The sequence below is a fragment of the Stylophora pistillata genome, chromosome 11 (genome assembly GCF_964205215.1).
Source record: "Stylophora pistillata chromosome 11, jaStyPist1.2, whole genome shotgun sequence".
NCBI classification, from domain to species: domain Eukaryota; kingdom Metazoa; phylum Cnidaria; class Anthozoa; order Scleractinia; family Pocilloporidae; genus Stylophora; species Stylophora pistillata.
In genome coordinates, this window is record NC_142529.1 from 5130001 (window position 1) to 5146045 (window position 16045).

At 37.4% G+C, this 16045-nt stretch overlaps 1 protein-coding gene across 1 annotated transcript in view; it reads left to right on the top strand.

Moving 5' to 3' along the window:
- Positions 1-16045, top strand: part of LOC111324010 (usherin) — a 42079-nt gene that overhangs the window by 22777 nt on the left and 3257 nt on the right. Inside the window, exons 20-44 of the mRNA XM_022927479.2 lie at positions 1-35; positions 158-460; positions 854-1156; positions 1580-1882; positions 2157-2459; positions 2708-3010; positions 3131-3433; positions 3539-3838; positions 4064-4366; positions 4678-4980; positions 5248-5550; positions 5850-6152; positions 6679-6981; positions 7286-7588; positions 7750-8052; positions 8363-8665; positions 9649-9951; positions 10268-10570; positions 10956-11258; positions 11481-11783; positions 12363-12665; positions 13240-13542; positions 13972-14262; positions 14371-14673; positions 15213-15321. The exon at positions 1-35 is cut by the window's left edge and continues 268 nt beyond it. Of these exons, the coding sequence (XP_022783214.2) occupies positions 1-35; positions 158-460; positions 854-1156; positions 1580-1882; positions 2157-2459; positions 2708-3010; positions 3131-3433; positions 3539-3838; positions 4064-4366; positions 4678-4980; positions 5248-5550; positions 5850-6152; positions 6679-6981; positions 7286-7588; positions 7750-8052; positions 8363-8665; positions 9649-9951; positions 10268-10570; positions 10956-11258; positions 11481-11783; positions 12363-12665; positions 13240-13542; positions 13972-14262; positions 14371-14673; positions 15213-15321 (7098 nt within the window). The remainder of the gene's footprint in view (positions 36-157; positions 461-853; positions 1157-1579; positions 1883-2156; positions 2460-2707; positions 3011-3130; positions 3434-3538; positions 3839-4063; positions 4367-4677; positions 4981-5247; positions 5551-5849; positions 6153-6678; positions 6982-7285; positions 7589-7749; positions 8053-8362; positions 8666-9648; positions 9952-10267; positions 10571-10955; positions 11259-11480; positions 11784-12362; positions 12666-13239; positions 13543-13971; positions 14263-14370; positions 14674-15212; positions 15322-16045) is intronic.

Consider the following 16045-nt stretch of genomic DNA (forward strand, 5'->3'; position numbering starts at 1 on the left):
TAGCTCCATTGTGGCGAAAAGAACAAAAGAAGATGGTAAGACCCTATTGTGATGCTATTCTAATCTTATTTCACCGTTGCTGAAACATCACTCTTTCACATTCCCTTTAATTTATTGTACATGTCTTATTACAGTGTTAATTTTTTTTTATTCACAGTCCCCTCCATCGCCCCAAGCAACCTTACTGTGGCTGTGATAAATTCTACTAGTGTAACGGTATCCTGGCAGGTACGACCAGAAATTTTTAGCAACGGAATCATCGGAGGATTTAAATTATTCTACAGAAAGAACAGCTCTGCAGTGTTGCCGACCATTTTGACCATTAAAAATGGAACAATTCACCGTCAAGATATTACCGGGCTTGATAGGTACACAAGGTATGAATTTCAAGTGTTGGCCTTCACTTCTGTCGGTGATGGACCGAAGAGTGCTGTTTTGGTTGAGAGAACGAAGGAAGATGGTAAGATATTGGAATTGGTTGTAGCAGAGCTCAATCGTAAATCTTTTCTGTTTCGAAAGGCCACACTGCAAGCTGTTTGAAATTCAACAGTCGCCGTCGCGGGGCAAAAAAAAAAATTATTAACGTTATTTTCTAGTATTTCTTAACGTACAACTGTTACTTTTAGTGTCTCCATGTCTCATCTTTGCAACATAATCTAGTCTGGTACTTCAATATCATGATTTGTTTGTGTATTTGTTTGTTTGTATAAGCATTATTAATGGGTTTCTTTTAGAGTTCGTACAATAAATCTATGTTTGATTTTCTTCATATGTTCAATTGAAACCAATCAAGTTTTATCGTTTCAGGTTGTCTATTACTGGCCAGTAATGTAGCATCTTTTTTTAATTGCAGTTCCTTCGCAAGCTCCTGGTAACTTTACCGTGACTACAGGTTCTTCTACAAGTATTACAGCAGCCTGGCAGTTACCGCAAGTCGACTCCAGAAATGGAATCATCTCAGGATTTAAGCTGTTTTATAGGAAAAAAAGCTCTGCGGGGAAAGAAATTACGCTAGTTATTGCAAATGGTACTAGTCGCTCAAAAACATTGACAGGGCTAGCTAAATACACCGAGTACGAGTTTGAGTTATTGGCTTTTACTTCTGTTGGTGATGGACCAAAGTCCTCAGTTAAGGTTGCGAAGACAAAAGAAGATAGTAAGTGGTCTAAACCGATAGTATTTGAGATTATATGTGAGCTAATTATAATGAGATTAGAAAAAATACAAAGCCTTCTAAACACTTTCAGCATGAGTTCTGAAGGATGTAGCTGTAGAATAGTGTCATTCAGTAAAGCGTGATTACTAAATGCCTTGAGTTTTAAGAAAGGTTTCAATCGTTTTTTTGTTAATTCTTCTGGTTTTATTTACACTTACCCATACTCATTGTTTGCGTAGATTTCTCTTTTGAAGTGCAAGTTAAGGGTATGGTACATTTTCAGGACAATGAATATGCATTTTAGGTACGGCTACACAGGTTTCCATCATTTTACCTTGACTAAAACATCCCTTTCTTTTAAAATGAAATATAAACATCTGTTCATAAAGGGATTCATTTGATTTATGGGATATCTCATTTTAGTTCCATCGAAAGCTCCGGGTAACTTCACTCTGTGTCCAGCTAGTTCTACGAGAATTACAGTATCCTGGAAGCTACCACCAGCTGACTCTAGACATGGAATCCTCAGAGGATTTAAACTGTTCTACAGAAAGAAAGGCCCTGCAGGATTACAAACAGTGATAACGATTAAAAATGGAACAGATCGTAGTAAACTTGTCACTGGGCTTGAAAAGTACACAGAATATGAATTTCAAATGTTGGCTTTCACTTCTGTTGGTGATGGACCAAAAACCCCTCTTCGTTTCGAAAGAACAAATGAGGATGGTAATAATTCAGATTGATTAAATCCTAATCAAGCGCCATTTAACAAAATTGTACTCTTAAAGACTAATTCTTTTGTCCTTTGCTATCTGAATGTAATGTTGACCTTTCTTTTATTTCTATAGTTGCAATTTGATATGGTAATGGTGGACAGTTATCGATTTATTCCTCCATTAAAACATCACCATGTATCTATCCATCAACTAGTTTATTCCTTCTTTTATGTAGTTGTGTATGTGATAAAAAATATAGTAAGGCGTTATTGTCTCCATCACAGTTCCATATACAGCACCCCGCAACCTCACCGTGGCTGCAAGTAATTCTACAAGTGTGACAGTATCCTGGCAGCTCCCGCCAGAAATTTCCAGAAATGGTGTCATCAGAGGACTAAAAGTGTTGTACAGAGAGAAAAGCTCTGCAGCGCTTCCTAGAATTTTGACCATAAACAACGGAACAATTGAAAGTCAAGCTGTCACTGGGCTTGATAAGTACACACAGTATGATTTTCAGGTGGTGGCTTTTACTTCAGTTGGTGATGGACCAAGAAGTTCTGTTGTAGTTGAGAGAACAAAAGAAGATGGTGAGAAAATGAAATACTTGTAATAAGGTTTGGTATGTACTCAGTTTAATTTTAGATTTTGGTACGGGTTTGTTTAACTGGTAGGGCTTTGAACGAGTTACTTTGAACGGCCCATTGCGTATCAATTTTGGTATTATATTTGAAACATTTAATTCATAGATGGCGACTATTTCATAAATGCTCAGCTGCATTTTTTAATCGAAATTACTAAATTGTTGTTTAACTTCGGTTGTGTATTTTAATTGTAGTTCCCTCGCAAGCTCCTTCTAACTTTACTGTGACTTCAAGCAATTCTACCAGTATCGAAGTAATGTGGCAGTTACCACCAGCAGACTCCAGAAATGGAATAATAACAGGATATAAATTGTTCTATAAAAAGAATGGCTCTGCTGCAAGACCTACTTGGCTAACTATTTCAAATGGCACAACTCACTATAAAAAGTTGACAGGGCTTGCTAAATACACAAAGTACGAGTTTCAGTTATTGGCTTTCACATCTGTTGGTGATGGGCCAAAGAGTTCAATCAAGGTTGGCGAAACGAACGAAGATGGTAAGAAATTTAAGATAAACACTTATATGTACCTGTTGTACGGGTACATCTGCGCACGTTTCTTTTCTCGTATCCAGAGCTTTGTTATTTTATTATAATCTACGAGTTGTTTGATTTTAGCTCCATCAAAACCTCCGAGTAACTTTACAGTGAAAGCAAGCTCTTCTACCAGTATTGGAGCATCCTGGCAATTACCACCAGCGGACTCCAGACATGGAATTATCATTGGATTTAAATTGTACTACCAAAAGAGAGGTTCTCCAACATTACAAACATTACTAACAATTAAAAATGGGAAGGTTCGTAGCAAACCTGTAACAGGGCTTGCTCAGTTCACAGAATATGAATTCCAAGTGTTAGCCTTCACTTCCGTTGGAGATGGACCAAAGAGTTCTACAATGGTCGAAAGAACAAAGGAGGATGGTAAGAGCTTTTTAAATTCCGTTCTTAACTCAAAAGGCTCAACTATAATTCCCCTCTCAACTTACTCAATCATAATAAAGTTTTCCTTCTCATATTTATTTACAGCTCCATCACAGGCCCCCAGCAACTTCTCTTTAATTGTGCGTAGTTCTACTAGTATATCTACATCCTGGCAGTTACCACCGGCTAAGTCCAGAAATGGAATTATTACAGGATTTAAAGTTTTCTTCAAAAAGAAAGGCTCTGCAAAGTTACCAGCCTCTATAACTATTAATGGTACAACTCAAACTAAAGACGTCACTGAGCTTGAAAAGTACACAGAATATGAATTTCAAGTGTTGGCCTTCACTTCTGTTGGTGATGGACCAAAGAGTTACGTTAGGATTAAGAGAACGAAAGAGGATGGTAAGAAAATAAAAGATGTGTCTCCTCTTACTTATTAACGTTGAATTATTTCCACGAACCCTTTTTTTCGATCAATATATTAGAAGAACTCAGTAGGATCGAAAGACTCATACGAAAAGGCCTACAATGCCCTTTACACTTCGATTGAGTATTTCGTACTTATTCTCGGCTTTCTTGAATGAGTATAATTACGTCTGAAGAAATGTCTTAATTTTCTGACGGCAGTTCCATCAAAATCTCCAAGAAATTTTACTGTAGCCGCAAGTTCCTCTTCCAGTATGACAGCATCCTGGCAGTTACCACCAAAGGACTCTAGAAATGGAATTGTGCGAGGATTTAAATTGCTCTTTAAAAAGAGAGGCGTCATTGGGTTACCAAACACTTTGACCATTGGGAATGGGACGGTCCGTACTAGAGATGTCTTTGGACTAGATAAGTACACGGAATATGAATTTCAAGTGTTGGCCTTCACATCTGTTGGGGATGGAGCAAAGAGTTCTGCTAAAGTTGCAAGAACAAAAGAAGATGGTAAGAAAAGAGAATTACTAACGACCAAATGTGGCTGCCATCTCAGAAGAGATTTGCTGTTTTGTGTAAAAAAAGGTTGTCTAATAATATTTTCATAATTACAGTCTTCCCTTACTGAAGTTATCAACATTGCTTGCGTTATTAACAGGATCGGCTGAAATATAGCATTTGCAATGGAAACTTGTATTGGTTATTATTAACGTCAGTTGATGAATAAATATCCGTAATGGTAATCTTACATGGATAATTATAGTTTGTGGAATGAATTTAAATGATTTAATGTACATTCCACTTCCGTTGTTTAATTACAGCTCCTTCTAAAGCTCCAAGTAACTTCTCAGTAATGGCGAGCAATTCCACTAGTATTACAGCATTTTGGCAGTTACCACCAGCAAACTCCAGAAATGGAATTATCACAGGATTTAAATTGTTCTTCAGGAAGAGAGGCTCTGCAAGATTACCGGTCGATTTAACTATCAGCAACGGACAAATTCGTTTTAAACATGTGACTGGGCTTAATAAATACTCCGAATATGAATTTCAAGTGTTAGCCTTCACGTCTGTTGGTGATGGACCAAGGAGTACTGTTGTTGTCATGAGAACAATGGAAGATGGTATCCGTATTCCTTTCTTTTCATTGTTTAAAATACTTTATATTAAGTACACATTAAACGTTTGTTATTGTTAACTTTTTTCTTGCCTATTCTATTTAATTTCGAAGCTAGAAGCTAGCACTAAAAGTACAGTGTAGCATAGGTAACGTTCTTTATTGACCCACAACGACCTAGAAAACTCCTTAAATGTGACCAAAGAGGTTTTCCGCAGAAACATCTCATACAAAATGGAAATAAAGCTATTAATTAAATAAATTTAAATTGCAGTTCCGTCCCATTCTCCAAGAAATTTCAGCGTAACTGCGAGATCCTCTACGACTGTTACAGCATCCTGGCAGTTACCATCTGTTGAATTCAGACATGGATTTATTATAGGATTTAAAATATCCTACCAAAAGAAAGATCCTGTAGCAACAACAGTCATTTTAAATATCACGAATGGAACCGTCGAGACTATAGAGATCACGGGCCTCGATAAGTACACAGAATATGAATTTCAAATTTTGGCCTTTACTTCTGCTGGCAATGGACCATGGAGTCCTCTTGTTGTTCGAAGAACAAAGGAAGATGGTAGGAGACTAGAGACTTAGCAATTTTACGTTCACATCTGAGCCATTATCATAAACTGTATTTGAAAGTGACCTTTACCAAAGACAGGTTCGCAATGGTTCGATTATCGGGATTCGACTTTATGTCTTATACAAAGGGAATGTTCTGTTCCCGTTTATGTTGCATGCCGTTTGGTGAACTGAAAACAGTAATATTTACATCCTCCTCTTGGATGTTAGATTACGACTGTGGTTTATGGGAGACATATTGAAGCAACAGTTTCATAATGTAGTAATGAATTCAACTGTCTCTTGTTGCAGTTCCTACAGGATCCCCGGATAACTTCACTGTAGTAGTGAGCTCTTCCACCAGTATCACAGCGACTTGGCAGTTACCACCTACAGACGTCAGGAATGGAATTATCACAGGATTCAAATTGTTCTACAGAAAGAAAGAATTTCTACATCTACCAACCACTTTAACTATTACCAATAGCACAAGTCGCCGTAAAATTGTTACCGGGTTGGATAAGTACACGGAATATCAATTTCAAGTATTGGCATTCACTTTTGTTGGTGAGGGGCCGAACAGTCCTGTAAAGGTGCAAAGGACAGCAGAAGATGGTAAGAGGAGACGTGATTTGTAGGAGTTAAACTTTTCTTTGTCCATTAAGCGGTAAAATAAGTAAAGTTTGGCTTCAAGAAAAAATGGAAATATTCATTCCGAAACTATGTTAATTCTTTTTGGCTCTTGACAATTTTAGTTTATTCAGTTTTTCCTAAATAGAACAAAAAAATTCCTATATGGTATAGAAATCACAGTTTGTAGTTTCCTAGATGGTTTATGATTTGTACCCGATATTTATATTTGGTTTGAAGACATTCAAATACTATTTTGTCCAAAGTTTTAGTGGTTCTGTTTTAAATGTTTTTAATGTCTGCTTATTGAATTTAAACAAGTTTCTTCCAAAGGTCCAGAAATTGTTCTGGAAGTACAATTAGTTCTCGTGGTCTAAGCGATTCGTGGCATTTTCACCAGGAGACTTCAGAAACGGGAATATCGCACATGCATTGTTTTTCAGTATTAGTTGCGCATGATAGGGCTATTGAAAAGGGTGATGCTGAAGACCTTTTCTTTTCCCTATCGCAGTTCCTTCGGGATCTCCCAGTAACTTCATCTTAACTGCAAGCTCTTCTACCAGTATCACGGCATCATGGCAGTTACCACCAGCAGACTCCAGAAATGGAATCATTCTAGGATTTAACTTGTTTTACAAAATAAAAGGCTCTGGGGATCTATTGACCATGATAACTATTAACAATGGAACAGCCAGCAATGAAGATGTTACAGGGCTCGAGAAGTACACAGAATATGAATTTCAAATGTTGGCCTTCACGTCTGTTGGCGATGGACCAAACAGTTCTGTTAAGATTGAAAGAACAAGGGAAGATGGTAAGAGATTAAAAGGAATTAAGTCAATTCTTACTTAAATCAGTATATACTTCCCTTTCTCTCACAGAACTTTCTTTCGATGGAGATGTAAAAGAAGAAATCTGTTAAAGCGCTGTAAACAAATGATTTTTATAGCGGATCCAAGATCGTAATTTCGGCGAAAGCCCAGCATTGGTCATTGTGAGTTTTTGTCGGACAAGACATTAAGATCTTTTGTCCTTTGTGGACTATTTTATAGCTATCCTCGGCTTCCTTGAATGTAAGAAATGTATTTTAATGTATTTAATTTTATATTTAATGGCAGTTCCATCGAAATCTCCAAGCAATTTTACTGTGACAGTTTCCTCCTCTACCAGTATTATGACATCGTGGCATTTGCCGCCGGAGGACTTCAGAAATGGAAGAGTTCAGGGATTTAAATTGTACTACAAAAAGAAAGGTTCCACCGGGTTACCAAACACTATAACCATTAGGAATGGGACGTTTCTTACTAAAGATTTCATTGGACTAGAGAAATACACCGAATATGAATTCCAAGTGTTGGCCTTTACCTCTGTTGGTGATGGACCAAAGAGTTCTGTTGAAGTAGCGAGAACAAAGGAAGATGGTAATAAATTTATACTAATAACTAAACAATTTTAAACATAAATGCCTCGTGATTGATTTGAATTCGGATGAACTATCAATAGTGATGATATTACATGGAGAATGGTAGTTTATGCTCTGAATCTAATTTAATTTTCTAGAATCTTTGTTGCTTAATTACAGTTCCATCAAAAGCGCCGGGTAACTTCTCCGTTACTGCCAGCAACTCTACTGCTATCACAGCGACTTGGCAGTTGCCACCAGGAGACTCCAGAAATGGAATCATCACAGGATTTAAATTGTTCTTCGTAAAGAAAGGTTCCGCAGGATTACAGGTGGCTTTAACAATAAGCAATGGACAAATCCGTTTTAAGCATGTGAATGGGCTTGATAAATACACTGAGTATGAATTCCAAGTGTTAGCCTTCACTTCTGTTGGTGATGGACCAAGGAGTGCTGTTGTTGTGGAGAGAACAATGGAAGATGGTATCTGTATTCCTCTTGTCTATTGGTTTAAAACACTTATACAAATTAAGTACATTTTAGATATTCGTGGGAATCGATTAATCATCTTCCGCCTTAATCTACTTAAACTCGTCGAGTTTAGCAGTTACATAACGTTGCAATTATTGGTTCTAATCCATAACCATACCTGTAACTAATGAGGTTTGCTCGGTTAAAGTCCTTTATGGCTCCACGCCTGACCGCTAATCTTTGTTTAAAAGACGTTCTTTTCTAAAACATGTCTCATATTTTGTAGAAGTAAAGTTATTCATGATTTTCGTTTCTATTGCAGTTCCATCCCGAGCTCCAAGTAACTTAAACGTAACCGCAAGCTCGTCCACGAGTGTGACAGCATCCTGGCAGCTTCCATCTATTGAATCCAGGCATGGAATTATTACAGGATTTAAATTATCTTACAGAGAGAATGTTACTACAGCAGCACCAGTCATTCTGAATATCACTAATGGAACAGTCGAAGCCAAAGACATCGCCGGGCTCGATAAATACACAGAATATGAATTTCAAGTGTTGGCCTTTACATCTGTTGGTGATGGACCAAAGAGCCCTGTCGTCGTTGTTAGAACAGAGGAGGATGGTAGGAACTAAGTAAAGAAACTAAGCAATTTTACATTAACATTGGCCACTTTCCATTGACTACCTGAGGACTACACTCACCTCTTGAAACCATGAACCTTTAATCTTTATAGGATATTGAATTTAGAATAGGGCAAACTGGCATTTATGGTATACTGCTCAGATAGTGTACATCTTCGTGAAATGTAATCCCGGCATAGGGAGGTTGAGTTATATTTCTTAAACAAAAGGCAATTTTCAACCCTCCTTTTTCTATCTTGCAAGTTGTACAATGGATTAAAACACTTATCTTTATTATGGTGCATATGTTAAATAAGAATGTGCTTTAAAAGAATTGTAAATCAAGTGGAAGCTTAATAAAATGTAGTTTAAGGGACCCATTGCGATGCCCTGACGACAATGGTCTCGGGCTCTGTCGAAATCATCTCTGACATCATGATTGGGCCCATACGGAACGGGAGATGAATTTATTTTAAACTGCGTCTGTAAATTACAAATACAAAAAAGATTATTCAAGTAAATTGTCATATAACTATTGATAGATTTAAAAGGTAGCGAAATAGATCTTGGATGAATCTGCTTAACGTGTTTACTGTTGAAAAGAAAGTCAGATCATGCAGCAAGATTTATCCTCCACAATGCGCCAGAGATCCCTTGAATGAATCGTAATTTCTCGCTGCACAATTCGAGCATCATATCTTGAGTTCGTGTTGTTAATGAAACATGTAAAGTTATGCATTTGTTGTATCAAACACCATACTGCATGCTGCAGTTCTCCATTCACCGAATCGAAATATGGCGTCCAGTTTGAATTACCATTGTTTTTTACTTACTAGCCTCGTCTTCACGAGGAAACACAAAAGGATTATCACATGTGTGAGAGGCTAGTAAGTCGAGAACATTGGCAATTCAAATTGGACGCCATATTTCGATTCGGTGTATTGGAGAAAATATTCTGAAGATTTTAATTGTATCTTGTCGTAGTTCCTTCAAGATCCCCGAATAACTTCACTTTAGTGGTGACCTCTTCCACTAGTATAACGGTGTCTTGGCAACTACCACCAGTAGAAGCTAGGAATGGAATCATCACAGGATTCAAATTATTCTACAAAAAGAAAGGATTTATAAATTTATCAACCACTTCAGCTATTAGCAATGGCACAAGTCGCTATAAAATTGTCACTGGGCTGGATAAGTACACAGAATATGAATTTCAAATGTTGGCGTTTACATCAGTTGGTGATGGGCCGAACAGTTCTGTAGAAGTGGAAAGGACAGCGGAAGATGGTAAGAGGAGTGGTTTTCTTTGTCTACAAAGCTTGATTATAGGAAAACTGATGAAATATCTGTTACTCGAAATATGTAACGATATGACTGTGATATAAAATATTTAAACTTTGTTGACTCATCATAATTCAATGTTTGGTTCTATTTTAAGGTGAAAAACACCACTGATATTGTATAGAAATGACTGGTTGTAGTTTCGTAGACGATTTGTGGTTTGTACATGATATATATATTTGGTTGATGAAACTGAGGCAACAATACTCTGTCAAGAGTTTTACCGGTCGCGATTTAATATTTTTCCTTGTGGAATTCTCAGCTCCTTCCAAAGCGCCAGAAAATTTCACTGTGACTGCACATAGTTCTACCAGTATTACAGCCTATTGGCAGTTACCACCAACAGCCTCCAGAAACGGGATCATCGTAGGATTTAAATTGTTTTACAAAAAGATAGATTCTGCAGCTTCAGCAACAATGATAATTCTAAACAATGGAACGATCAATATTAGAAATGTCACTGGGCTTGATGAGTACGCAGAGTATGAATTTCAATTGCTTGCCTTCACTCCTGTTGGTGATGGACCAAAGAGCTCACTTCAATTTGCAAAGACAATGGAAGATGGTAAGCGCCAATTTGTTCTTCGCTTTCCAAATAAAGTGACCCTATTTTATAAAATGAAAATTCAAATGCATAACTGATTAATGTAAGACAATACCTATTCTTTTAAAATATTGATTTTCCTGCTGTTCATTCGATGGGAGTGTCCATAATCTGTCACCTGTGTTTATCACGAGACGTCCGCTTACCATTTTACCACTCAGCAGCTGTTGGAAAACATAGATTTCGAGAGGCAAACGTCGTCTATCCTAATTGCATACATATCCCGGTGATTTTATTCAAGTTAAAACAAAACGTTTGATGTTTGTTTTTTGACACAATTTTATTACTTGAATCATAAGCCTGATCACTAAAGATGTTATGTAACTTCTCCTTTTCCAAATTGTAGTTCCCTCGGAAGCTCCAACTAACTTTACTTTGACCGCAAGCTCTTCTACCAGTATTACAGTAGGCTGGCAGTTACCACCAAAGGACTCCAGAAATGGAGTCATCACAGGATTTAAATTATTTTACAAAAATAAAGGCTCCATCTTGGCACCGACTTGCTTAACCATTTACAACGGAACAACTCGTACCAGAGTTGCAGCTAAACTTGATGAGTACACAGAATATGAATTTCAAGTGTCAGCCTTCACTTCTGTTGGTGATGGACCAAAAAGTTCTGTAGAAGTTGAAAGAACAATGGAAGATGGTGAGAAAATGACCGAGGAATTTAATTGTTAGGTCTTATGATTGAAATGTTCGCTATCAGTTTGCAGTCTTGAGAAGTAACAGAAAAAAGGGTTGGCGACCTGCATGCCTGATAAAATGGCAAATAAACGGAACTGCATTGCTCTATTCAATGCTATGCCGGGAAGCTATGAAGAAGTAATGTTAGTTATACACTTCAGACTTTTTCTTTCCCTCACTGCAGTTCCCTCGGGATATCCAAGTAACTTCACCGTGGCAGCAAGCTCTTCTACCAGTATAACAACATTCTGGCAGTTACCACCAACATACTCCAGAAATGGAATCATTGTGGGATTTAAATTGTTTTACAAAAGGAAGAGGTCTGGGGGATCAGCAACCATGATAACTATCAACAATGGCACAACTGACACTAAAAATATCACTGGGCTTGTTAAATACACAGAATATGAATTTCAAATGTTGGCCTTCACTTCTGTCGGTGATGGGCCGAACAGTTCCGTGGAGATTACGAGAACAAAAGAAGATGGTGAGAAGTGGTTGTATGAAGGCTTACTTATGTTCATAAAATGACCACACGGTGATTTTTGAACCTGCTAAAAATGCCACATTGTTATGCAATTTTGTCGTCTTACTGTGAGGTACAAATTGCACGCGTGCGAAGGTGTTTATGTGCTGAAGTTCAAAACGGAATTCTCCTTTCAGTTCCCATGTTCCCTTCTACGCTTTTTGTACCAAATTTTAAACGATGAAGTTGACTTATTATAGGTAAAGGTAGAGTCTGTGTACGAGCCAAGTGGTCTATCACGTCGGCGGTTTCCGTAGTATGAGGCGATAAGGATTATTTCTATTTCTTCTCCTCTACTCACTTATTATACCTGTGTATATTTGTCGCTTAATAACGATTGGTCATGAACTCAGTGGAAGTTTCAAATTGACCTGCTTAGACTTTTTATGTATTATTTCTTTAGTTTATTGGTCCGTTTGCCCTTTTTTCCTTTATTATTTCTTTCCTCCATGTGTGTGTGTGTGTGTGTGTGTGTGTGTGTGTGTTCAGTAAGTCAACTTATTTAATTTCTTTTTGGTGACTTCTTATTACATTTTTCAGTGCCTTCAAAACCTCCAAGTAATTTTTCTGTGACTGCAAGCTCCTCTACTAGTATTACAGCATCCTGGCAGTTACCATCAGCAAACTTTAGGAATGGAATTATAACAGGATATAAATTGTTGTACAAGAAGAAGCATTCTGTAGCACCAGTAACCAGAAGTACTGTCTTTAATGTATCGATCCATACTGAAAATATCACTGGGCTTGATAAGTACACAGAATATGAATTTCAAGTGTTGGCCTTTACTTCTGTTGGTGATGGATCAAAGAGTTCCCTTCATGTAGAGAGAACAAAGGAAGATGGTTAGAAATTATAAATCATTTGGGAACAGAAAATAGGAATAAGAAAGATGATGAATTTTAAGCCTGGCATGTGATTTTCGTCATTTCATGTCACACACACTAGGAAGGGGCTGTTTCACATTTGATCATAGTCACGGAGATGGTCTAGCATTTTGTGGAGTTAATGTGGCTCAGTGGTAGAGCGTTTGGGCGCGAAATCTGAAAATCGGACTTGCGATAACTCATGAGAACTCAGAATTATTTCTCTGTCCCACCACTCGCGACAAGGTGAAAAAACATCTCCCTGCAGAAAATAGGAATTTTCTTTTATTGGATTTTTCCTGTTAGGTGACATCAATTTGAACCAGTAGATCTTTCATGAACGAATGAAATGAAATTCGTTTTCTAAGACATGAAATGGCAGAATTCTCTTGACTTCTATTCTCACTGAAAATAACAAGTTCCCAACAACAAGTTAAGGGCAGCTAGGAGGTTCTTACTAAAACTCGAGCGAACAAAGACTTTGTATTTTATGTCTTGGGTCACTAAACGTTTTATATTTTGTTTCTTTTTTCTTTCGGTAATTAAATTGCAGCTCCTTCTAAAGCTCCGGCTAACGTATCTGTGACGGCAAAGTCTTCTACAAGTTTTATAGTCTCTTGGCAGCCTCCACCAGAAAATGGAAGAAATGGAATCATCACAGGATTTAAATTGTTTTACAAGGAAAGGAGCTCGGAGGGTACCGCGACCACAGTAACTATTAACGGTGAAGCATCATTAAGAAGAGATGTTAGTGGGCTTAATAAGTACACAGAATATGAATTTCAAGTGTTGGCCTTCACTTCTGCTGGCGAAGGACCGACAAGTGCCGTTAAGGTCGAGCGAACAAAAGAAGATGGTAAGAATCCAATAGCCAAGTACGGATTGAATTTAATTTGTGATTTCATCCATAAAAGCTTTAAAGACGAATTTCTCCGGATGTTTATGTGGGGTAGATCATTCTCTAGTCCTTTTTTAACTTATAATTCCAAAGAGTTGGGGGTATTTTGTCGACTCTCAGAAAAAGAACAAACGTCTTATTCCTCTTATTAAGTAATTGTTTCTTTTATATGAATGTACAGATTGTAGCTGGGATCGACGAGAGACTTGAAAATTTTAATTTTTTTGAGAGTTTTGCTTAACGAAAAGAGAACATACAAAATATTGCTTTGTTTGGTCTTATCCTTCACATTTTGAAAAATCTTTGTCATCTAAAGGAAATGAAAGTAGGTACGTTTTGATGCCTACAAAAAATATTATTACTTTCCAATTTTGATTTTCTTATCAGCACCGAGCTCTCCTCTATCCTTTTCCTATAAGGAAGTTGCCCCGAATGCCGAATTACACGGTCCGAGAATAAACTTGACTTGGAGCAAGCCAACAGAAGCTAATGGAATCATTAGGAGTTACACTGTGTTTTATGCAAACCAAGAAGGTGAAACGAATCGAAGTGTTGGAGGAAATACGTTCAGTTACTTGGTGGATGTCCTGGGTGGAGTTACTTATCATTTCTATGTCAGAGCTGTAACTATCAAACCTGGACAGAATGCCTCTTTTTCTGTGAAAACCTATGAGTACGGTATGTTATGCATTCTTTAACTAGTGCAAAAGTTTGCAGAAAATGTTATAATTTTTCATTTTGATTTTAAACTGTAAACTCAACGGGCCTTTTTTTTCGTTGCGTTAGAACCCAGCCGTGCACCAGAAAATGTGTCGTCTATCAAAGTTGAGTACACAAAATATCAGATAACCTGGGATGCTTTGACCAGAGAGGTAGCAAATGGGTTAATCAAAATGTATCAAGTTAGACTTACTTTGAAAGAAAGTTGCACTTCGGTTGACGCTTCCTTTAACTCGACATACAACACAACCAAAACAGAGATGCTGTTTTCCAGTCTTTCAATTTGCACAAGTTATGAAGTGTCTGTTAGAGCTTTCACTGAGGCTGGACCTGGACCTTACAGCAAACCTTTAGTGATCCAGACGTTGGGTGAGTAAAAGACGCAAAACTTTTTTACTTTAAGCATGTTGGCTTATCACCAAAACTCGTAGATTGCGTCGCTGATATTATCAGACTCTATTACAAGTCTCGTGCATACCTGCCTTGCAGTATATGCAGAACCTTAACTGAACTCTATACCTTGGCGACGTCTTTGGATACTTCATTGAAGAGGAAAAGGGGATTAAATTGCTTGGCATTTACATTCAATGTTGTAACGAGAAACGACTTGAAATTCATTCTTCTCTTTTCAGAGAGGGAGCTATCGCTATTTGCTAAATTCCATCTGCTCCGGGTAGACATTTTGTTGTATCCCGTAGCTTATTGATCACATTTCATATCCCACCTGGTAAATATCATGTATGACTCGTTAGTCAGGGATGACGATGAATTTAGGTGATCTTTGATTACCTGGGTGATGTTGATCAGTAGAAAGCTAGGATCACTTCCTAAAAAAATTGATAATTTGGTTTAAGAAACTATTCTTGCGTAAATTTCCTCTCCAACGGACATTAAGTTTCCTTTCACAGGTACACTTTGGTCTCTTGAAAAGCCTTCTCCACCAGCGTTTTCTACGAATTCTAGTGATAGAGGAATCACGGCAAAAATAACGTTCCCAAATTTCCCGGGACATGCAAAGTACGTTGTGGCAAGTTTTAGTTTCCTCTTTTAACAAATGCACGATATCTAAAATAGTCTTCACACCGGGAGAGATTTTTTAGGCTAGTTCTCAACTGGAACAAAGCTCTAGTAAGCTCAGTCGATAAACCCCAACCCAGTAGAAGAAAAATTCATTTTCAAAAAGAATGAGTCAAATGTAAATTATCGTAGATTTTTGGTTGGCCGTAGTTATGGTAGTTCACGTGAATTTATTAGCATTGTAAATATGATCTCTTAAAAATTCTTCTCATTAACCTCCTTATATCCTGTAGTAGCCTCTTGTTTTTCTCCATCCATGACATTTAAAAATCAAACGACTTTTGACTTCATTTTGAAATTTTGGATTTTCAACGAATGCATGTTTTAGTTATTCCTAGACAGGATAAATAATTGTTTTCTGGTCAGGGTACTCATAGACTCATAGAGAGCATTTTGATTAAGTATTTTCGTAACAGCAAGTGCTGCAATGAAAACAAAGACCAATCAGAAAAAGGGCGAATACAACAGTGAGCCAATTTGAACTTAAATAAACAACTTGAAGCACGGCAGAACACTAGCTACGAGGTACTGATTAGTGTTAGTCTCGCATCTTACTGGTTGCAAGCATGGCTATGTTTTATTGTATTGACTAATCACTGAGGGAAGTGAGGCCAACCCATTGTAATCTTTGATTACTATTTTACTGGCACTACTAATCAGCGTT